We start from the raw sequence: 24,422 nt of genomic DNA on the forward strand, positions 1-24,422 counted from the left end.
AGCAAAAATTTTCGATTTTACCCTAGACGCTCCCCTTAACAAAATTTAGATTGGATTGTTGGAAGACACAGCAGCACAAATTGCAGTAATAGATCTTTCTTCATCCGAAACATGGTTGGATTCCAGGTGCCTCTTCAGATTCCATTTCTTACCAGTGACATAATCACAGAACTCACATCGGAATCCTTTCCCTAAACCATGTTTAGAAAACAAGTGAGTTTGGAGACTGGGTTGTTCATTCGTGACATAGTCACATAGATCACATTTCACACTGTTTCCTAAACCATGTTTAGAAAACATGTGTTTTTTGAGACGTTCTTGTTTGGCGGTTTCATAGTCACACAACTTGCATTTGAATCCTTCTCCTAAACCATGTTTAGAAAACATGTGTTTTTTGAGAACTTCTTGTCTACCGATTTCATAATCACACAACTTGCATTTTAATGCTCCCCCTAAACCATGTTTAGAAAACATGTGTTTTTTGAGACGTTCTTGTCTGGCGGTTTCGTAATCACACAACTTGCATTTGAATCCTTCCCCTAAGCCATGTTTAGAAAACATGTGTTCTTTGAGAAGTTCATGTCTGCCGTTTTCATAATCACACAACTTGCATTTGAATCCTTTTCCTAAACCGTGTTTAGAAAACATGTGTTCTTTGAGAAGTTCTTGTCTGCCTGTTTCATGATCACACAACTTGCATTTGAATCCTTCCCCCAAACCGTGTTTAGAAAACAAATGCCCTCGGAGATATTTTCTTTCAGATGCAACGTAATCACATAATCCACATTTTAATTTAGTTTCAAAATTATGTTCGTAAATTTGGTGGGCATTTGGAGGAACTTTGGAATGTAATGAATCAGTGGATGGTGGATGAGGAAACATCGTGCAATTTCCTTGTTAATCTTGCATGGTCATTGTTGGTCAAGTTGTGTTCCAAAGACTTGAACTCAGATGCGGGCTGATCAAAAAGAACTTCTTGGACTGCACCTGCACTATTGGGTCCCCAAAAAATATTTTTCTCAGAAGCAGACATCTCTTTTGCCTTGGTTTCATGATAAACACTCATCCATTTATCCTGCCCAATGTTGCCCTGGGCATTGCACGGGCTATCCTGAGGAAAGAAAACATATTCTTGTATGTGATTTTTTCATATAAGGCAATGAAAATAAAATTGATGCAGTGTTCAAATAAATTCTAGATTTATATAATCATTATTATCTTTTGCATGCAAAATGTGGGGGGCAAAATTTATGAAAAAGTAGAAATTAAATTAACTTATATTAATACAATCAATAAAATTAATTATATTCAAAATGAATGGAAAATTATCTTGGCAATGGAAATATGATGGTAATTAGAGTATGGAACTTCCATCAATACAAGCACATTAAAAAGTCTCATTTTGTTTCTGATGCTCATTCTGGGTGTGTGATCCAAGGATTATATACAGATTTTTTTGTGAAAAAAGAACTCAGATAAAATGCACTAAACAACATTTTCATAAAAATGTGCATTCATGTGAATTTTCAATAGACCTTCAGCCCCAATATCAAAACCAAGAAGAACAAAACAGAAAGAAATAAGATACACATGAAGGGAACGTCATTGCAACACACGTAGCTGGGTTCTAGTCTTTTTGCTGCAAAAGTCTTTATCATTTCCAGCAAACGATAGAATATTTGTGACATGGCAGCTGATCAGCTAGCACCAACATTTGAATTCATCAGCAGTTCATTTGTACCCAGAAACCAGCTCTACCAACCTGCTTATGAGGCTCTGCAGCAGTGTACTGTGAGGCGCTGGTGCAGGCCTCGTGAGCCTCAACTTGAATCTCTTTCTTGCATGGCTTGCAAGATGAGGGAAGTAGAGTTTTCTGGTCAACACATCATTAGTTACCATGCATGGATTTGGATGAAATTCATGTACTAAAATGATCACAGCCTAGCCTAATTCAAAAAGGATCAAACTAAAAATAAGGCATACAGATATTCAATTCAAGAAAACAGAATAATACAATGTGAATCATATATCACAATTTGAAATTCAATTTATAAACAATTCATGATCTAGAATCCAATGATCTAGCATACAACATTCCTTAGAAGGTTATTTGTACAGATTTTTGCACCTTTACAAATATGATACCGTACATTTAGTAGAGTTAAAAATTTGTCCATATATTGTTCGTTAGGGGTGGAATTCAATGACTTGCAAATGAATCTTTTTTAAAATTTCACCTCATATTCTTCACTGCAAAGTGGTTCATCCTTCACTGTTATGTTCTCTCCCTCATCTTCAGGCTCCTCTTTGATGTAAACTGTCATGATGGAGGGTAAGGATGAGCTGCTGCCCTCCATTGCTGGATGGAATGTACCTTCAAGATATAACAGCATGATGATACTTGCAATGAAGAATATTGATATTGCAATGGACTCTAACTACTACCTACTATGAATGGTATTTTCCATAGAATCTGTGGGGAGAAGATTAACAGCAAGTCATCATCACCAACTTGCTTTTCAACATTACCGTAACTGTCAAGATATTTGGTTCAACAATTGTATGAACAATAAAAGAAATCATAAATATCAATGAAGTATATAGCATCTTCCAGATCCACAAATAAAATAGACATTTAAACACTACCTAAAACATGGTAATAAGGGACTGGCGGGGTAAATTGGGAGTCCTCCACCACGGTATAAAAATGTAATAACAGTGAAACTAATTGAAATATTGCAAAAGTAAAGATAGTGGCATAAACTTCAACATTTCTTTTATTTATGTAGTAGCATAAAGGAGCTTGAGAAATCATACATTTACCAGCTCTAAAAAATTCCCAAAAAATGTTTGAAAGTGATATTTCAAGTGATAAATGTTAGTACTTCTGCTAAGGTCTGTAATAAAAAAATATTTGCCATATTTAAAAATTTTGCTTGAAAAAAAGTTGCAGAAATATGTCGGCTTTAAAACTTCAACATTTTCTTTCAGATGCAACGTAATCACATAATCCACATTTTAATTTAGTTTCAAAATTATGTTCGTCAATTTGGTGGGCATTTGGAGGAACTTTGGAATGTAATGAATCAGTGGATGAGGAAACATTGTGCAATTTCCTTGTTAATCTTGCATGGTCATTGTTGGTCAAGTTGCGTTCTAAAGACTTGAACTCAGATGCGGGCTGATCAAAAAGAACTTCTTGGACTGCACCTGTACTATTGGGTCCCAAAAAAATATTTTTCTCAGAAGCAGACATCTCTTTTCCCTTGGTTTCATGATAAACACTCGTCCATTTATCCTGCCCAATGTTGCCCTGGGCATTGAATGGGCTATCCTGAGAAAAGAAAACGTATACTTGCATGTGATTTTTTCATATAAGGCAATGAAAATAAAATTGATGAAGTGTTCCAATAAATTCTACAATTATGTTATCATTATTATATTCTACATGCAAGCCTTTGTGGGGGCAAAATTCACGGAGAGCAGGAATTAAAACAACTTATATTTATAAAATCAATAAAATTAATTATATTCCAAATGAATGGAAAGTCATTTTGGCAATTGAAATAGGAAGGTCACCTGAGCATGGAACTTTTTTCAGTCCAAGCACATTAAAAAGCCTCATTTTGTTTCTGATGTTCATTCTGGGTGTGTGATCCAAGGATTATATATAGATTTTTTTGTGAAAAAACTCAGACAAAATGCACTAGACAACATTTAAAAAATCTGCATTCATGTAAATTTTCAATAGAAATTCAATGCCACTGCAACATGCGTAGCTGGGTAGACTTATTGCTGCAGAAGTCTTAATAATTTCTAGCCTTTGATAAAATATTTGTGACAGACTTAAGATTCAACAGGCAGATATTCTATCACAAAATGAGTCAATAACTTTGGATGGGAGAAAATAAGAATTAAAAATATAAATTGCTTAACAAATCAGAAATGTATTAAAAATAGGAGCTGAAGAGAGAAGAGATGTTCACAGTACAGCCAATGCAGACAGATCATCAACATTTCAATTCCTCAGCAATTTATTTGTACTCAGAAACCAGCTCTACCAACCTGCTTATGAGGCACTGCAGCAGTGTACTCTGAGGTGCTGGTGCAGGCCTCGTGAGCCTCAACTTGAACCTCTTTCTTGCATGGCTTGCAAGATGAGGGAAGTGGAGTTTGCTGGTCAGCACATCATGAGCAGGAATATTAGTTACCATGCGTGGATTTGGATGAAATTCATTTATTAAAATGATCACAGCCTAGCGTAATTCAAATAGGATCAAACTCAAAATTAGGCATACAAATATTCAATTCAAGAAAACAGAATAATATAATGTGAATCACACTATATCACAATTTTAAATTTACTTTATAAACAACTCATGATCTAGAACCCAACATTCCTTAGAAGGTTATTTTACATATTTTTGCCTCTGTACAAATATAATACCTGTAGCAAAGTAAAAAATTTGGTAAATTTGTCCATTATATTTTTTGTTATGGGTGTAATTAAAAGACTAGCAAATAAATCTTTTTAAAAATTTCACCTCATATTCGTCACTGCAAAGCGGTTCATCCTTCACAGTTATGTCCTCTCCCTCATCTTCAGGCTCCTCTTTGATGTAAACTGTCATAATGAAGGGTAGCGATGAGCTGCTGCCCTCCATCGCTGGATGAAATGTACAAGAATTAACAGCATGATGATACTTGCAGGGAAGAATATTGAAATTGCAATGGACTCTAACTAATACTATGAATGGTATTTTCCATAAAATCTGAGTGGAGAACATTAACAGCAAGTCTTCATCACCAACTTGCTTTTCAACATTAACTGTCAAAATATTTGGTTTAACAATTGTGTGAACAATGAAAGAAAATCATAAATATCAATGAAGTAGAGCATCTTCCAGATCCACAAATAAAATAGACAATTAAGCACTACCGTCAAACAGGGTAATAAGGAAGTGGCGGGGTAAATTGGAAGTCCTCCACCACGGTATAAAAATGTTACCAGTATAGCAGTAAAACTAATTGAAATATTGCAAAAATAAAGATAGTGGCATAAACTTCAACCATTTTATTATCTATGTAGCATAAAGGAAGTTCAGAAATCATGCATTTACTAGCTCTAAAAAATCCCTAAAAATGTTGAAAAGTGATATTTTTAAAAAGTACTTCTGCTAAGGTCTGCAGTAAAAATATTGGTAATACTTTAGATTAAGTGCATCCAAAAAAATGGTGTTTTTTAATTATATGTTTTTTGTGGTGTAGATAAAGAATCTGAAATTCGTTTTTGGCGGTCGGCATCGGAAAACCGATTTTTTCCCCAAGGCCGATTCGTCAAAAAAAAATCGGGCAAAAATCAGCAAAATCGGCAAAAAAACCTAACCTAACTTAACCGTGGTTGCAATGTCGTGGTTGCCTGCAATGTCGTGGTTGCAAGAGTATATGGGTTACCAAGGCTAAGTTAAAAATGCTATATATCCACAGATATTGGGGCCAAGATTTAACTTGCATTTTATCTTAGAAAATATATAGAAGTAGGCATATATAAAAATTGGTTTTCTGATGCCGACCGCCAAAAATAGATTTCAGATTCTGCATCTACACCCCAAAAAACATATAATTAAACAAAAAAACACCCTTTTTTTAATGCACTTAATCTAAAGTAATACCAAAATATTTGCCATACAGTAAGGTAACGTGGGGCAGCGCGCCCCCCACTTTTTTCAAACTAAATTTTTGATGAAGTTTTAATTGATACGAGATGGTTTTTTGTTTTGTTTAAAGGTGCAACTAATGAGGAATGTATTATGTGAATTAGACGCCTATAGAGTTATTCAATTTTTAATGAAACACGACCGGCGGTAGAGAACATGGACCAATATCTGCCATACTTAGCGAGAAACCCGCTATGGGCCCGTGACCCGCAGTGGGCTCGCTGCCCCATGTTACCCTATTAAAAAATTTTGCTTGAAAGAAGTTGCAGGCAGGTGTCCGCTTTAAAACTTCAAAGACAGACTCTGTGTAATCCAAAACACAATGGTGCCCATTTCCGCCCGACGGAGTATTTAGAAGGGGTAATACTGGACACTTCTAAAAATGCATTTTCAGTAGAATCTTGGTAAGCAAAGGCTCCAGTTAACAAAAAAATTGGTAAACAACAAAGAAATTTGATCACATTTTCCTCACTCAGCAAAAAAAAATTCACATGACAAAAAATTAATGCATCATCAGTCATCACAAAATTGTGCATATACCATAATGTCATAGACAGAACTGTGCACCAGGCAACATAGAATGAAAAGTAATTAACTTAAACATGCTACACTAAGATTTATTTCTTAAAAATATATTATGGTTGTCACTAAAATATTCCTTTTGGTCTCAAGTATGTTTTTATAATATTTTTGTCATAGAGAATTCTCTTGACCCAATTAAAATGGTGCAAAATTATAAGTCCAGTCCTATAAGCTTACATATACAGAAGAATTGCTATAGCCTATAGGGCTGCTGATCTGAAGCTTGCAGTTATCAAGGTCATTGTGAATAATCAATGGCATATCCATGGACATGGTAGTATCACATCAATAATATGGTAATGTATGAATATTTAGTAATATCATATCAATAAAGAAAAAACAAGTACCATCAAATGGGGTAATAATGGGAAGGGCAGGGTAAATCGGGACAGTCCTCCATGGCTCCATCATTTTGTAGAAATGTTGTAGCAGCTAAACTAATTGAAATATTGCAAAACTAAAAATAGTGGTGTAAAGTGAAGCATTTTTCCTATCAATGTAGCATAAAGCAAGTTAAGAAATCATCAGAGCTGGGCAGCGCTACTTTGAAATGTAGCACCGCTACCGCTACCGCTACATCCAATAAATTGTAATGGGCGCTACCGCTACAGTAAAATGTAGCGCGCTACATTAGCCGCTACAATGGCCAAAATTATTAGAAATCTCTTAATATTTATTGTTCAGCTATTGGGATTTACTCAATACATTTAATGACAATAAAACATTTTTAAAACATACCAATGCAACTTTATAGCAATTAACCTAACCGAACTAGTATGGGTTAGATACAGTAAATAAAAGATACAGTTATTTTTATGTTTTACCTTCCCTACATGAATTTGAACTTTCATCTACCAATCTAAAAAAGTATCCACATATACATATAAAAATCAGTCTTTTTTTGTATATATATGTGGATTATTTTTGAGATGGTAGATTAAAGTAGACATCCATGTAGGGAAGGTGAAACATAAAAATAACTGTGTAAAAATAACTGTAAGCAAACTGAAACATGAAAAAATACCTGTAAGTGGTAACTGGTAACAACTTAACAAGGAACAACTAACATGTTGACACTAGTAACAGGCTGATGTTGACAACATTACACCGAAATCTTTCGTACACTTTTATTCTGTAATTTATATTATGTATGTATCATGCTGGTTTTTAAATAATATTTAATACTATTAAGGGGACCGGCTACCCTAAAATTCGGAAATTTTGGCTTTACCGTTTTCTTGACTCATTTTGTAGCTGCTGAAAAGGCGCGTCTAACGCAGTTTACCGCATGTCTGTGCGTGCTATAATTTTTGCGTAAGACAATTTTAAAAATATATATAATGAACATTTTTTAACAATATGTACAAAGATTTATTTGAGTTAAATCTGTATATATAGATCATTACTCTTGTTAATTTCAAAGTGTTTGCACTCGTTTGAAAGCTACAAACGAGACGTGTTAAACAAAGCTACTACCATAGATGTACATGCAATACTTTTTTGTGTAATGCAGTCTTGAACTTTTATAAAATGATCATTTTATATCATTATTTACAAATAAATGGTATTTATATGTCATTATTTAGGTTAATTGCAAAGTGTTTGCACTCGTTTGAAAGCTACAAACAAGACGCGTTTAAAAAAGCTACTACCATGGATGTACATGCACTAGTTTTTGCGTAATGCAGTTGTAAAGTTATGTAAAATGAATATATAAAAAGTCCCATTTATAGCCTATTATTTAAGTTAAATTGAACATCAATAGGCCTAAAGACGCGTGCTGGTAACCTGAATGCAAATTATTGGCAATGGAAAAGCTTGGGCTACAATATCAAGACTTTTTGGGCATATTCTTCTGTTTTCAATGAATTTTACTTTATTTGGTTCCCCTGAACAATTTCAAAATCCAAAAAACGCCATCTTAAAAAAATTATAACGCCAACAGTTTTTAAGCTACGGCAATGAGAGACATACCATTCGATTTGTAAAAACAATACCTAGCGACTCTAGAAACTTTTTTTTAATATGTGCATGTTTTGACTTATATATGAGAGGGGGAGGGGGGTGTAGGGTAAAAATGTGAAAAAAATGGAAAGAACGCAAATAAAAGAAGATGAGGAAAATAAAAAATCAGGGCTCTACAGTTGCTAGATATTGTTATTACAAATCGAATGATATGTGTCTTGACATTGTAGCATGTGATTTGCAAAAGTTATAAACTTTTTTATAGTATCCCTTATTTGCCGTTTTCTATTAATTCCATGTTTTCATTCATTTTTTTTAAATTTACACAAACAAAAAGGTCTTAGATTTCTGTTTTACATATGTGTACCAAGTTTCAAGTCTGTAAACAAAAAAGTTTTGTGGGAGGGTAGCCGGTCCCCTTAAGTAAAATCTAATGGCTTTATCTATAAATGTAGCAGTAGCGCTGTAGCGGCAAAACCTCGTATCGCTACTTACATATGTAGCGGGTGCTACTGCTACCGCTACATTGTCTTAAATGTAGAGCCGCTACTGCTACCGCTACTGAAAATGTAGTGGCCGCTAGTAGCAGCCACTACATGTAGCGCGCTACTGCCCACCTCTGGAAATCATACATTTACCACCTCTAAATAACCCCTGAAAAAAGTGTGAAAAGTGAGATTTACATACAAATACAAAAAAAATTTACATACAAAAAAGTTGCACACAGGTGTTGGCTTAAAAATATGATTGAAGGAATTTGCGTAGCTCATTAAAAATTTTTTGGCCATTTCCCCAAGATGGGGTAATAAGGGACAACCCTAAAAATGCATTTACAGTAGAACTTTGGTTGGTTTCCAAAAAAGTCAAGTCTCCAGTTTCCAAAAAAAAATCAAGTAAAAGCTAAGAATTTTGATTACATTAACCTCACGCAGTAAAAAAATTCACTTAATGCAAAATTAATGCATCATTGGTCATCACAAAATTGTGCATAGAATGGAATAGAATTTTGCACCAGGCAACATAGAATGAAAAGTAATTAGCCTAAACTATGATTTATTTTAAGATGTCATTTATATTTTATGCTACATTTACATCATCTACCAAGGAAGAAGAGGACTTTGGAGTACCACTCAGTACTGTTATCTGACATCTGTTTGTAATGGGAGAGTACATTCTGCATGCACTGTGCTCAGTACACTCCCAGTGCTCAGCCTTCCAGGGGTAATTTCTAATTTTGGGTGCTTCTCCTTTGCAATTTTTTGTCAGGCATGAATGGCATCTCTAATTTTTTGGAGATACCATACGATAGCCGGTTATAGCCCTTGCAAAAGACCTTTAAAATGAGCCCAAACTAGTTAATGAAATCTTTCATGGTATGAAGTTTTAAGTTATCAACAAAAAACGAAAAAGCGTCTCTTATAGTGAAAAAAACAAACCTTGGAGGCTGGGTACCCCGGCAGCCGGCACCCCAAAAGAAGAAAAACAAAAAATACACACAAAAAAGGTAAAGATTGAAAGAAGAGATGATTAGAATAGAGAACATGGTTTATTTTTGTTTATGATGATGATAGCTATTACTATTAGCTACCGTAGTGTGTATCTAACTCCCAGGGTGCAGAAGGTGGAAGCAGCGTTGCCAATATATGGGTTTTCAAGCCCAAAGCATTGCCAACCATTTTCAAGATGCGTCGCCGGGTATTTTTTAATGAAAAGCCATTTACGCTGAGTAATGAAAAAATATTTACAAGACACAAACTTATTTACAAGGTTGCATGCATGCGTTACCCCAAATAACTAATTTTACCCTAAAAACAGTCCGATTGTACAGCAAGTGTCAACTGAACATGTGATGATGCAGTCTGACCGCTCTAATGTGACTGCAACTACATTTTGTTTACATTTTTTTGGTGAACACTCATTGCAATTTGCAACCAATTTCTGGACAAGCTTTACTGCATCCTGATCGGCTGATCCATCCAGCATACCGGAAACCTTACTTTTTTCTAAATAGTTGGCCAAAGACTGACAAACATATTAAATGCTAGAATTTCAATCTAAATGTGTTGGCAAGATCTTCTGAAGGCATAAATTTTGCTACTGAAGCGTCGCCAAAGATCTTGCAATATTCATCCACTCTCTGCACAGTGGTGACTAACTCTAACTAAGTAGAGTCTAGAGAACTAGAGAATACTCAGAATAGACATAGGGGGTACAAAATTGAGGGTTGGCATCATATATCTCCACATTGAGTGTCTCATTCAATTCCCAGCCCAGTTAGTTGCAGTAGCCATGCCCTAAAGTCTATACTGTGACTCACATGAGTTTGTATAAGTTATTGAAAGTCTAAAATTTATTTAACTAGGTACAGCTTCCACTGTAAATAATAGGTACTTCCGAGAAGTTTGTACGCTCTGCCGGAAATTTTATCGGATCTCGTCGGTCGTATTTAATCAAATTAAGTAATCTCTGATTATGCATTTTTCTGGCATTCAATCCAAATGAATAGTCATGATTAATTACGAAAATCCGACATTTGTGAGAGCATTTGCACGCAGAAGCTCATCGGATCAAGTATTAATTCAGGCGCGCAGCAAGCAAATGCTTGGAAATGATGCCTCATTTTAGATTTAACACGTTGACTACGATTGCTTCATCTTGTACTTTTGTTTCATTTTTCTAGTACTATTATGGAACAGGGTTGCCAGACTTTCTTTTTTTACCGGACAAATTCCGCGATTTAGTTTTTTCAATTTAGGTGGTCGGCTAAAATCTATGATAGGGGTTGTAAGGGGCGCTTCCTAATTAAATAAAAAAATTGAATTTTTACACCGGAACGTACAAATATACTAGTACATATTGAGTTATAGGCCTTTTTGTTCACGGACTTAATTGGCCGTTTTTAGGCCATCTGGCAACCCTGAATTATGTACCAGGAGAAATACATTTCGTGGTACGCATATGTACCAATACGTAGTCAACGTGTTAATTTTCAAGCTTCGGGTATGGAGATAACAAACCTCAAACCCTGAGCACAACTAGCATTTTGGTTAATGCACTTCACTTCACTTTGGGCTACCTTGCTTTTCTTTCCCTTTACATTGAAATCCAACACTTCCACCCGATGGTGAGGCAGTACTTGGTGAAAAAAAAACAGTCGAATCAAGCTCTGCATCACATTGACAATCTGGTCATCATATTGCAGCTCGGCAAATATTGACCAGGATGAACGCTGACAGCAGTACAGTTCATCACTAGGGCGTCATCAACGCCCTGAGCTGGGGTCAGCTATCTGAGAGGCGAGAGGCCTTCCAGTCCTGATCGGGGACCCCTTCGTGGGTCGGTGATTGGTCTACGTTCAGTACATGAAAGATGGCTGATTGTGACTCTAACGTTGCATACTTAACAGTGACTTGAGTTGTCTAGTTGAAATTGGCCACAGTTCAACGTTGAATGCATTCCCCCCTGACGCGGACTGGACACCACGCATTCAATTAAGAGCGGAAGCCATCCATACTACACAAAGGCAGTCATGGTTTCAATCTTCAGCGGAAGGTCTCCTTGCCTGTTTCTAGCACCTCCGCTGACCAATGGCACGCCCATTCTTGAACAACGAAATATTTTTTTAAAGATCCACTCCTCCTATAGCTGAAATTTGTTGAATGATTGCGTGGATGCGCCATAATTTTTATCCTGTCTGCCAACTCATTACCATGGATGAAACTGTGGTGACGGTCATATACGCACCTGCAACTAATCTAAGCAATAATACCTGGCTATTATTGCACCCGAACTACTACACATCGAACACTACATATAATACACTCATATAGATTAATATGGCGATAATTCAGTGCCTTGCAATGGTTCATTCGTCATAAACAATAAAAGGGTTCATCTCTTTTATAATATTGCATCTTTTTTATCATCCCAGATTGCTCAAAGAATTAGCAAGCGTTCAGGCCGGCCCATTGACAGTATTCTTTCAAAAAACCTTGAACGAAGGAACTTTGCCGTCCGACTGGAAAGAAGCTCAAGTAACACCATTGTTCAAAAAAGGTGACAAAAGCAGCCCCGGCAACTATCGCCCTGTCAGTCTGACAAGTGTTGTTTGTANTATAAGGCGGGCAAGTCGCTGTCAGTAAATAAGTTGTAGTAGATATTATAATTGAAGCTATATTACTTGAGTAAAATCTATGAATATAAGGCGGGCAAGTCGCTGTCAGTAAATAAGTTGTAGTAGATATTATAATTGAAGCTATATTACTTGAGTAAAATCTATGAATATAAGGCGGGCAAGTCGCTGTCAGTAAATAAGTTGTAGTAGATATTATAATTGAAGCTATATTACTTGAGTAAAATCTATGAATATAAGGCGGGCAAGTCGCTGTCAGTAAATAAGTTGTAGTAGATATTATAATTGAAGCTATATTACTTGAGTAAAATCTATGAATATAAGGCGGGCAAGTCGCTGTCAGTAAATAAGTTGTAGTAGATATTATAATTGAAGCTGTATTACTTGAGTAAAATCTATGAATATAAGGCGGGCAAGTCGCTGTTAGTAAATAAGTTGTAGTAGATATTATAATTGAAGCTATATTACTTGAGTAAAATCTATGGATATAAGGCGGGCAAGTCGCTGTCAGTAAATAAGTTGTCCACTTTTGAACCTCCAAGTTCACCAGAAACGAGAAGCCCTCCAGTGAGTCCTGCCCTCCACCTCAACGAAAATTTAAATCACGGGTCATGAAATCAGCAAGATTGTTCACCGTTAAATTATTTTATTGAATCAATTTAAATTTTGCGATGTAAAGCTAGTAACCTGATGCTACATTCATTTCTTTTGGTTGTTGTTTGTTGGTCGCAGCTATGCAGCGCTGTTCCCACTTGTGTTCTTGTGACCGACTGAAGGATGGATCATTTCCAGCGAAGTTATAATTAATGTTTGTGGATCGATCATTCGCCGTTCAACATTAAACAGTGAAATGATGGTGTTATATAATTTAATTTTAAACTATGGTGTTTTAATTCAACGTTAACGTTCGTTCTCATGGAGAATTTTGGGGTTTTCAGGAGCATTGGACACATGACCGGTCTTGCCGCAGGTCATGCGGCGCTGTTGCTCCGTTCCCACGCCAAAGACTGCGTCGTCGTCCCTGATAATAACAATAATAAATTTATAAACAACATAACATACATTATGTATATCTTAGTTTTGAAGATCAGACTGGTTGATATATGAGCATGTTCATAATAGTCCATATAATATATAATGTAATATATAATTATAATTCGGTTAGTATCAATCTATCGTTATAAGAAAGAATTCAGGCAAATTATGGCAAAATGTGCGGCCTGTGCTCCTGCCTGACGCAGTTATGCAGCGCTGTTGCCACCTGGTCGTTAGCGGCGGACTAAACCCAGCCCAAGTTACCCGTTGAAATGAACCATGTGGGCACCGTTGCCGGGGTCATATTTTCTGAACCATTTCTCCGTACTACAATAGTGAATGGTGAATTATCATAGTAAGCATAGTTCATGGTTATGAATTGGGGTAAACTTGGTAAACAAATTGTTTATATGAACAACACTTGAGGCACGAGGATGTGCAGTAGGTGTGAACAGGGATGATTGTTTTTAGAGTTATTGATTATATATGAATATATAAAATTAGTATAATATTAATATATGTTATACGGTATTATAAATATAAATTTTATGCATTTCACCCAAATTACCAAGACATTATTGCTTCATCAAACTACTTATAACTAAATAATTATATTTATATTCGCTGCCTTCGCTACACAATCGTTTCACGAAACTCCATTTGAAATGTTTTGAGTATAACTACAAATTGTTCATAATTTCAGCGTAATAATAAAGTGTTGTCAGCTTTTCGCACGCCACGTTCGCCTGAAGTTTTGATATTTGTGAGCACTGAACAACCGCTAAACACTGAACAGTGAAATGAAAAGGCGGCGATCCATCGTGGCCTGGGACTGCTACGTCCGAAACAAATACCAAGGATACCAAGGATGAAGCCGATTCTTAACCACCCGGCCACCTCGCCGATTTCGACCGGTATTTTCACATCCAGATTCGAACCCGCAACTCGATGCTCCAATCTTCTCCCACTCGGCCACCCGGCGCTCGGGTCAAGATATTCTCAGCCATATACGCGTCTTGTTAGCTTATATGCAGTCAACGATAAAAATGTTTTATTTAAGCATAAGTTATTTGTCAGATTTTTTTATTTTTTGATTTGTAGAACACAAAAAGGGGATATGCGTAGTTTGAGTGCCCAATTTTTCAACATAGGATAATGAAAAACGTTAATTTACTTCTTGGCAAATTCGCGGAATTCGTTCAGCCGCGGCGTTCCATCGATCAATCGTTCGCCACTTCAGCGACTTCAGCGTCTTCGGCGTCTTCAGCTTTTAAGTGTTACCCCTTCGAGCTAACGTCTGGTAACCTTGCTGCCAAGCATAAAATGCAACGATTCTATGTAAGGGAAGTATTTGTGTATTTCTAGCAAATAAACACAATGTGTTCATCAAACCCATGAACATTATTTAATTCCTTCCTTATAGGATCTTCCACATCATTGGTTCCAACTATCGCCATCCTGTCGTAATCCACATGGAGAAATCTTCACGACTGCAATAAATCGGCGACTAAAACTACTATTTGTAGGGGCCGATCACCACATGATGATCAATAAGCTGTTATGATCGCACCAGAAAGTTGTGGTTCAGTTGTGTTTATAAAACAGATCGTTTCTATTGATGGTCGCCACATATCTGTGGCAGCTTAAGAGTGAGGCATCGCCATTAGCTGTGAAAATTCAGCAATATCAATAATTGGCCACTTGCAAAACATGACCAAATCTCAGATTCTGACACAAATAGATTATGTTATAGTAATCAACATTGCTCCCAAATGATATAGTTAGTGGCAGCAACTACGGCCTGGCCCATAATTAGGGAGATCAAGATGGCACCTGGACGGTGCCTGGTCTGAAGCGCTAATAGTATGATTCCAGTTAAGAATAGAATAGAAGTGTCGGCACTGAAGAAATAGGCCCATGGCCTGTTGCCGATTCTTGAACTTTTCGTGACTTGATTCACAAGGGATCCGGCCTTTGAAACCCGATATTTCTATAGCTGACGATTGATTGAGATAGCTGCTGGACTTATTGCCTGGTCCGTAATTTGCAAGGCATTTTAAGACTGAACATTTGCTCCTGCATAGCTTCGTCTAGTCTGTTTTTGAAGGATTCTTCCTTGCAATTATCAAGACTGAAAGAGTTGTCAAACTGTGGAGCATTGAATTTTGATCTCTAGAGAAGTGATACATGAGCTCTGACACTAAAATGCCTAACACGCAGCAAACATGAGATGCATTGAATACCGCTTAGAATTTTATATTTTTGGGGCGGTATCAGCGTGTAAGATTTGGCAATTGCCTCTTTCGCCTATTCTGAACATCGCAAAATTTTACAGCTTGCACGGGTCTCAAACCCGCAACTCACTGCTCCAGTATCCAGTGTTAAACCACCCGTACACCTCGACAATCTTGACCTGGGGCCGTATTATCAAAACTTCTTAAGTAAACAAAATCGACTTACGAGTGGCGTTGCTATGACAACGTAATACTAGCGGTGGTATTATAAAAACATTTGCGCGAGAAAAAAATTTAGTCTTTTAGCTAAGACTTGCCTACGAAAGTTTTGATAATGCCAAAATTAGGGTGTATTTACGTACCACAGAATTTTTTTGTCGTAAGTACAAAAAGTTAAGAAGTTTTGATAATCCGGCCCCTGAACTGTCACGTGAAGCTAGAATCAAACCCAACACTCACCACTACAAAAATATTAGTTACAACATAGATAGTCAATTAGAACAATGCCTTTTCATGAACAAATAATAAATGCTATTTTGTGGCAGGAAAATTGTTTACAAGGTTATTGATACAATAAAAGGATTCAGCAATGATGGCTCAGAATTCAAATTTACGGCACAATTAGGATCTAGAAGAAATGGAGAATAACAGTTTACATTATGAATACAATCAGGACTTGAAAGAAACTAAATGGCAGTTGGCATTTTAGACACAAGTTGGATTGAAAAGAAATGGAGGAAGGCATTCAACATTAAGTGGGATTTAGAGGAGCTGGAAAAATTTTTAAATTTTATTTTAAATTACCTAGAATAGTTATAGCTTGAATATGTACTCAGTCAATTAAGAATGTTATGAAGAATCTCTACAGCATCTGTTGTACTGTACTAGGTAAATACTGCATTGTATTCACCCAGAAGTTTCCTGCAAATTCCAGCACAATACTGAACTCAACTGGAGCATTTGTAGTCAAATTTATGAGGGACAAAACTTGAACAATTCCACATTAGATTCTTCTTGTCTATTAAGTAAGGTTTAAAATATTGAATATTAACCAAGCAACTTGGACACAGAGATGCAGCTTCAAATAAAAATATATGGCCTAATAATGAACACATTAGTCCTGGACATACACATGCGGCGGTTATATAAAAAATTGATTACAAAAATTGTATAGTTTAAAAATATTAGTGCTTACACAGAGATGCTTTTTATAAAAAACATACAACCTTAAATAAAAGCAAGGCCAAATAATAGGCATATTAGTTCTAGACACAGAAATTAAGTTAAAGATACACACAGCTTCAAATGAAATACAAGGCCTAATAATAAGCAGGTTAGTCAGAGACATGGAACTGCAGCTTCCAGTAAAAAACATGGCTTAATATAGATATTAGTTTTAGATCTTGAAATACAGTTGAAAAAATTCATGGCTTTAAATAATAAACCACGGCGCGATAATGATAGGTAATATTACATTCTTTAGTCTCTTCTTAACCAAATATATTTTGAGTATGTAAATAACCACCACCCACAATAATTGCATTATTATCTGCTTGAGAATATAAGAAATTACTACGAAGCAATTTGAATATCTCAAAAATAAATTTATTTAGATCAATATACTTGCATACTGAACATAATTTCATATTTTTGCAGGAGGCTGCTACACATACTGTAAATTTTACAAGCGCATACAAAAATCATAAAATTAAAGAAGTTGGCAGTGTAAAAGAAACTGAAAAAGTTAACATTTGCAATAAACATACCACCTACACGAAGAAGAAGAATCTATGATTAAACAAGATGACTTGGACCTTTTTGACAATAAGAAATAACCTGTAACTCAAGAACTTCTTGCTTTAGAGAAATTGTGTTGATGGCTCATAAAATACCACGAGATCACCTACAATGGCAATATAGAGATATATTTTATGTATTTACTATGTGATTATTTGCATCACAAAGAAGTAAGCAGTAAAAATGGTCCAAGTCACCCATGGCAGTCAAGTTAGAATTCCCCCACATTCTCCCCTATGAAAGTTTAGCTCATTCTCTCCAGGGCAACTTTACAGATGTCTACGAATACATTCTGGTGGAAGCAAGCATTTTAGTTGCATCGTTGTTGTACTATCAATAAAAATCAAAGAGACAGACAGTATAACTCAATGAAGAACATCATAGAACTAGTGAGTAGTCAAAAATTTCATTATTGATTAATTTATTGATTAATTATTAATACAATTGTCACAATTGTATTAATCACTTCCTGCTCAAAGGCATTTGGGTTCACTAATCCACAACACGGATTTTATTTAATAAAATAAGCACTGCCTTCAAGCACTTGTTTTTAATGTAGAGAGGTTAAAAACAATGGATGAACTACTCCTTTAAAGTAAATGATATCAATGAATAAAGTGCCTAAACATCTCTCAAATGTTTGCTAGGATAAGGTAATTGGGTTCCTCTTGGAACACAAGACTGTGGCTGACGCAATATCTGTTGTCTGTGGAGATGACATGAACCAGCTCAGATCTTGAGGAACATTAAAGCAAAAAAGGACATATTTTTTACAACACTTTTCCTTAACTTTACTTCTTGTTTGTTCGTTTGTCTGCTACAAATCTTATAATCAATATTTGACACACTTCTACCGGTCCAATCGATCTGACATTTTGCACACTTGCATAAAGTTGGAGACAATGCATGAATCAATTGACAGAATAAATAATTTAACAAATTTAATTTTTTTCTAATATTGAAGAAAAATTTTATAAAATAATTTTTTTATTCAAATATTTTAACATAAAATAAGAAATTCATAGAACATGTGTAACATAAAAAATTACATAGTACATGTGGTCTCTAAAAGTAATTTTTGAATGCATATTATTACGAGATGAAATCTCATGTATTTTATCATCAGTACAATATCTTAGACATATTATCTTCCAACTCCAGGAGTAGGTGTTGTCTCTAGCTGAAGATTGGGTAACTTAAATTCAAAGTCAAATATGTAATCCTAAAATTCACATTAAGAAATCATTATCACAAACCTCAACTATATTCAACCTGGTAAATGTTATTTCAATCTAGCAAATTTAAATTAGTAGCCTACAAGTGGACGCTACTATTGTTGCCACTAAGAAGTTTATTATTGGAGAGGCCCTTCCCCCAACTGAGTAATGAAAATGACTATGTACTTGATTCAAATAATCTTGAAAATTTCAATGTATTGAACTAAGTACCAATTATAAGAGCAGAAAAATTGATTTGCATCACTCACATTTTCTCATCTAAATAAGATTCTATTTAAAATTAAAAATTCTGGCACAAAATGAGAAGGCCGACCAGATTACAGAGCATCAAGACCTTGATTTCTTGACATGGAAGGTGCATAGTTTGCAAGTCTCATTCAAATTTTGATTGTGGCATGAAAACTCAATACGGAATACTTCAACCAAATAACTGCTATAAATCAGTACACATTTCATCTGATATTTACCAGCTGCCACCTATACACACAAACTGAATTTTATCAAACCCCCTCAACAAAGCTTAGGTTGGGTTGTCAGCTGACACAGTAGCAGTACTTGTAGTATTAGATTTTTCATAATCCAGAACATGTTTGGATTTCAGGTGCTTTGTTAGATAACATTTCTTACCAGTGACATAATCACAAAACTCACATGGGAATCCTTTCCCTAAACCATGTTTAGAAAACATGTGCCTATCAAGACCATCTTTTCTACAGCTGACATAGTCACACTGCTTGCATTGAAATCCTTTACCCAGACTGTGCTTTAAAAACATGTGCTCATTCAAACGATGTTTATCACGTGCAGAATAATCACATAGCTTGCATTTTGAGCTTCCCAATACATGCTCTGAAGAAAGGTGCCTGCTGAGGTGAAATTTACTACCAGCAGCATAATCACACAACTTGCATTTGAATCCTTGCCCCAAACTATGTTTAGAATACAAATGATTTCGGAAATTTTGTATTTGAGCAGTAACATGGTCACACAGTTCACATTTATATCCTTGCCCCAAACCATGTTCTACAAACAGGTGACGTTTTAAGTTTTGTTTTCGAGCAGTAACATATTCACACAGATCACATTTTACACTCTTCCCTAAACCATGTTTAGAGAACATGTGCATTTTAAGCTGTGCTTGTATGCCAGTTACATAGTCACATAAGTTGCATTTTAATCCTTCCCCCAAACCATGTTTTGCAAACAGGTGACGTCGGAAACTTTCTTTTTGAACTGTAACATAGTCACACAGATCACATTTAACACTCTTCCCTAAACCATGTTTAGAGAACATGTGTATTTTAAGTTGTGTTTGTCTGCCAGCAGCATAATCACACAAATTACATTTGAATCCTTCCCTCAAACTATGCTTAGAAAACAAATGTCTATGGAGATTTTGTGTTATAGACGTTACATGGTTGCATAACTTGCATTTAAATCCAGATCCAAAATCATTTTTGTTTAACTGGTGGGCATTGAAAGGAACTTTAGAATGGGATGAATCAGTGGATGAGGAAACTTCATGCAATTCCTCCGCTAATCTTCCATTGTCTTTGTTGGACAAGCTTGACTCAAAAGACTTGAACTCAGCCACAGGCTGATCAAAGAGAACTTCCTGGACTAAAGCTGCTCTATTGGGCACTGGAGAAATATTTTTCTCAGCAACAGAAATATTTTTTTCCTTGTTTTCAGGAGAAACTGCCATCCACTCATCCTGTCCAGTGTTGCCCTGGGCATTGCAAGGCAAGACATCCTGGAGACGGAGAGCAGATTCTTGTGAGCAATTCTTTCAAATCAGGCAATGATTTGAATGAAGTCCTTTGAATGAAGTCCTAAAATTAGGGCAGTGTTCAAACATATATTAGGAAAAATAATCATTGTCTTCTACACTTTTTTATGGAGACAGAATTCACAAAATAGGCTTGAATTATATCAATTACCTACATTAGAATTTTTTCTTATAAAAACAAAATCATCATGACAATAGAAATAGAAATGACATCAGGGCACGGAACTTCTGTTAATGCAAGTCCATAAACAATGTCTCAAGTCGTGCCTGATGTATATACATCTTTTACAGAACAATGACATTTTGGATACCTGATATGAGGATTATAGAGAGAGAATTCATCTGTAAAATATACAGAAAGAAAATATAAATTCATATCCATTTCCAACATAGAAATACCAAACTCTAATTTATTTATACAGAAGAACAAAAAAAAACCCTGAAAAACAAGGTATACAAGAAATGAACACCATTGCAGCATGCATTACCGGAGGAGGTACATATTGCCACAGAAGTTCTGTTCATTTCAAACCTTCAATGTAATACTAACAACAAGCTTACATTAAACAGGCAGATATTTTATCAGAAAATGAGTCAAGAACTTTGGATGGGAGAACAAAGGACTGAGAATATAAATTGCTTAACAAATGATAAATGTACATATTAAAAATAAGAGCTGATCATCAGGTCAGATCAGAAGAGCTGATCATCATCAGCTATCATCAGCATTTGAATTGCTCAGCAATTTATTTGTACTGAGAAACCAGCTCTACCAACCTGCTTATGAGGCACGGCAGCAGTGTACTGTGAGGCGCTGGTGCAGGCCTCGCGAGCCTCAACTTGAACCTCTTTCTTGCATGGCTTGCAAGATGAGGGAAGTGGAGTTTGCTGGTCAGCACATCAAGAGCAGGAACATTAGTTACCATGCATGGATTTGGGAGAAATTCATAAATTAAAAAGGTCCAGAAAATGGCCTAACTCAAAAAGAACTTTACCATAGATAATAAATTGAAATATTTAATACAAGATTAACAGAATAACACAATCACAATGTGAATCAAATACCTTAATTTAATAACTCTTATTAGCAATTTATGAATAGTTACTTATAATGAAAAATTCCTTATAAGGTTGTCCATAAGCTTATTTCTGTGTGAGCTTTTGCATACTGTAAAAATATGTTACATCCAAATTTTGTTTGAGTTAATAATTTAGCACATTCATGCAAGTATTGAGTGAAATTAAATTACAAGCTTACAAATCTTGTTAAAAATATCACCTCATATTCTTCACTGCAAAGTGGTTCATCCTTCACAGTTATGTCCTCTCCTTCATCTTCAGGCTCCTCTTTGATGTAAACTGTCATGATGGAGGGTAGGGATGAGCTGCTGCCCTCCATTGCTGCATGAAATTTACAGAAATAATTAGCATGAGGCTACTTGCAGCTAAGAATATAAACATAAAACTGGACTCAAGCTAGGTATCTTAACTGCCTCCTCAACTCTTCAGCCAGCAAGATACTCTTATATGATCACTTAAAATGGCCTCCCAAACGATCCCACCACAGCCTCCAGTTTGTGGTTGAGGCTACAGTATTCCCATCAGGCAATGTCAGGCTGAATCAATGTTGAAACAATGCACTTCGGGACATTAAAATCCCGTTGATTATTAGTTTAGAATGAAAAGTGAGTCAACATCATTTTTTCAATGTTGCATCAACAATTGCCTGAACACATTGTACAAAATTACAAGTGCTCTTTTAATATTGGAATTAAACACAATTTCAACATTGAAACAATATCAAAAGGTATGATGTTGAAAAAAAATGTTTATTCACTTTTTATTCTGGACTAACATTCAATATTATTTCAACATTTCAAAGTATGTTGTTTCAACATTGACTCAGCCAAACATTGCCTGCTGGATCATGCCTCTGCCAATCACTCCACATTATAATTATCTGCCCATCATTCCACACCCTTATTAGCATCACCTCTACCATGTCCAAGAATTAAATATGCGAATTTAAATGAACATTTAGACTTGGACATTGGAATTGATGCTTTTCACATCTTTAAAAGATGGAAATAGTAATATCTATTCAATCAATTAAGGTAACTTGATCATTTAGAATTAAATTAAGACTAAATAGCTACTCTATACATTTGAATGATTAAATATACCTTTAACATTTTTTTAGCATAGTGACCTTACTAAAAATAAATTTTTCAACTGCAATTTACTCTTTCAATATGCAAAATTTTTGGAAATTCATAGGAGTAAATATATATTATAATTGGATATTTGAAATCTGAAAGTTGTCTTCATCAACTTACTTTCCAAACTACCAAGGGATTTGGTTCAACAATGAAATGAACAATAAAATCATGAATGTCAACAAAGTATAACATCTTTCAGATTCACAAATAAAATAGACATGCAAGCACCAGTTGTGAAGCATACCTTCAGGCTCGAGTTTGCACACGTCAGTTGCTGCTTGAATGAGGCTCTGCACAGGGCACCAGCCACTCCTGACTGCAGCATCTGAGGGCTGGTGCAGAGCAACTCTGCACTCTTTTATACTGTATGCCATGATATTAATGTGGGGGTATATAAGTATGAGGGTTCCTGAGACACACTAGAAGCAATAAGATATCCAGCAATAACCAACTTAAACCAAGCAGGAAGAGTATCTGTAAGCAATTCAAGATCAAATAAGTACCATTAAAAGGGGTAATAATAGACTGTTTTGAGCATTTTTTGTAAATAACTTCTTACCATGAAACATTTCATAACGAAGTTTGACTCATTTTAAAGATCTTTGCAAGGGCTATTGTATGGCATCTCCAAACAAAAGTCATATGCTATTGGTAAGGTGCCAGACAGAAAATAAAAGCCTCCCAAATTACTCTTGGGAATGGGGTAATTAGGGACAATTGAAATAAAACCTTATTTTAAAACGTTTGAAGCATGCAGAGTGTACTCATCCATTATTAACAGTACTCCAAAGTAGATGGTGTAGAGTACTGTTAGTAGATGGTGTAGAGTACTCTCTTCCTTTGTAGATGGTGTAGATGAAGAATAAATGACATTTTCTGTGATTTGTACTTGTTTATCCTTTATTGATATGATATTACCATATCCATACATTACTGCATTATTGATGTGATATTACCGTAACCATGGACGTGTCATTGAGAGTTGATAACAAACTTGTCCACTGTAAGCTTCATAACAGCAGCCATACCTATAGCATTTCCTCTTTATCTGTAAGCTTACAGGACTGGGCTTGTAATTTTGAACAATTTTAATTGGGTCAAGTAAACTATAACAAAAAAAATCATTAAAAAACATACCTGAAACAGAAAAGAATATTTTAGTGACATCCATCATATTTATTGGAGAAATAAATCATAGTTTAGGTCAATTTATTTTCATCCTATGTTGCCCAGAGCACAATCCTATTGATGCCACTTAATGCACAATTTTGTGATGACCAATGTGCACTAAATTTTTGTTAAGTGATTTTTTTGCTGAGTGAGGTAAATGTACTGTCAAACGGGTAATATAGAACGGTTTTGGGCGTTTTTTGTTAACAACTTCTTACCATTAAACATTTCATAAACAAGTTTGAACTCATTTTAAATCTCTTTGTGAGAGCTATCATATGGGATTTTGAAGAAAATTTTGTACGCTATTCCTAAGGTGCCAGATGCAAAATAAAAATGTCCCGAATTACCCCCTGGAATGGGGTAATCTGGGACTGTGGGACACTAAAAATATAACTTAATTTTAAAATCTTTGAAGCATGCTGAGTGTACATACTCATCCATTACTAACAGTACTCTGAAGTCCTCCTCTACCTTTGTAGATAATGTAGGTATAGAATTGTATGATGTAGATGTAAAATTCTCAGAAAATGGCCAAAATTGG

General features: G+C 35.4%; 1 protein-coding gene across 5 annotated transcripts; it reads right to left on the reverse strand.

Moving 5' to 3' along the window:
• LOC108672868 (transcriptional repressor CTCF-like) lies at positions 1-23,185 on the reverse strand. 5 transcript variants are annotated; one of them, XM_018160620.2, is made up of 4 exons: positions 22,953-23,185; positions 21,769-21,890; positions 21,267-21,377; positions 1-1,111 (listed from the first exon to the last, which is right to left on the reverse strand). In XM_018160620.2, exons 1-4 carry the CDS (start codon positions 23,080-23,082, stop codon positions 857-859), a joined length of 618 nt encoding a protein of 205 aa, XP_018016109.1. In that variant the 5' UTR covers positions 23,083-23,185; the 3' UTR covers positions 1-856. The 5 variants fall into 5 exon arrangements, with proteins under 5 accessions (XP_018016109.1, XP_047739863.1, XP_018016112.1 ...); XM_047883907.1 differs by lacking the exons at positions 21,267-21,377; positions 21,769-21,890; positions 22,953-23,185 and adding exons at positions 4,066-4,176; positions 4,545-4,666; positions 10,582-10,879; XM_018160619.2 differs by lacking the exon at positions 1-1,111 and adding an exon at positions 18,570-20,453.
• Between the last annotated feature and the right edge of the window lie 1,237 nt (positions 23,186-24,422).

This window comes from Hyalella azteca, unplaced genomic scaffold (genome assembly GCF_000764305.2).
Source record: "Hyalella azteca isolate HAZT.00-mixed unplaced genomic scaffold, Hazt_2.0.2 contig13976, whole genome shotgun sequence".
Classification (NCBI taxonomy): domain Eukaryota; kingdom Metazoa; phylum Arthropoda; class Malacostraca; order Amphipoda; family Hyalellidae; genus Hyalella; species Hyalella azteca.

What these genes read in the sequence shown, in the direction of transcription:
- LOC108672868 (XM_018160619.2), bottom strand. Translation starts at nt 23,082, where the DNA reads ATGGCATACAGTATAAAAGAGTGCAGAGTTGCTCTGCACCAGCCCTCA. An exon ending in GTGCAAACTCGAGCCTGAAG is followed by an intron (nt 21,891 to 22,952) that starts GTATGCTTCACA and finishes AATTTCATGCAG; the next exon opens with CAATGGAGGGCAGCAGCTCA. An exon ending in CTGCCGTGCCTCATAAGCAG is followed by an intron (nt 20,454 to 21,266) that starts GTTGGTAGAGCT and finishes CTCCGTCTCCAG; the next exon opens with GATGTCTTGCCTTGCAATGC.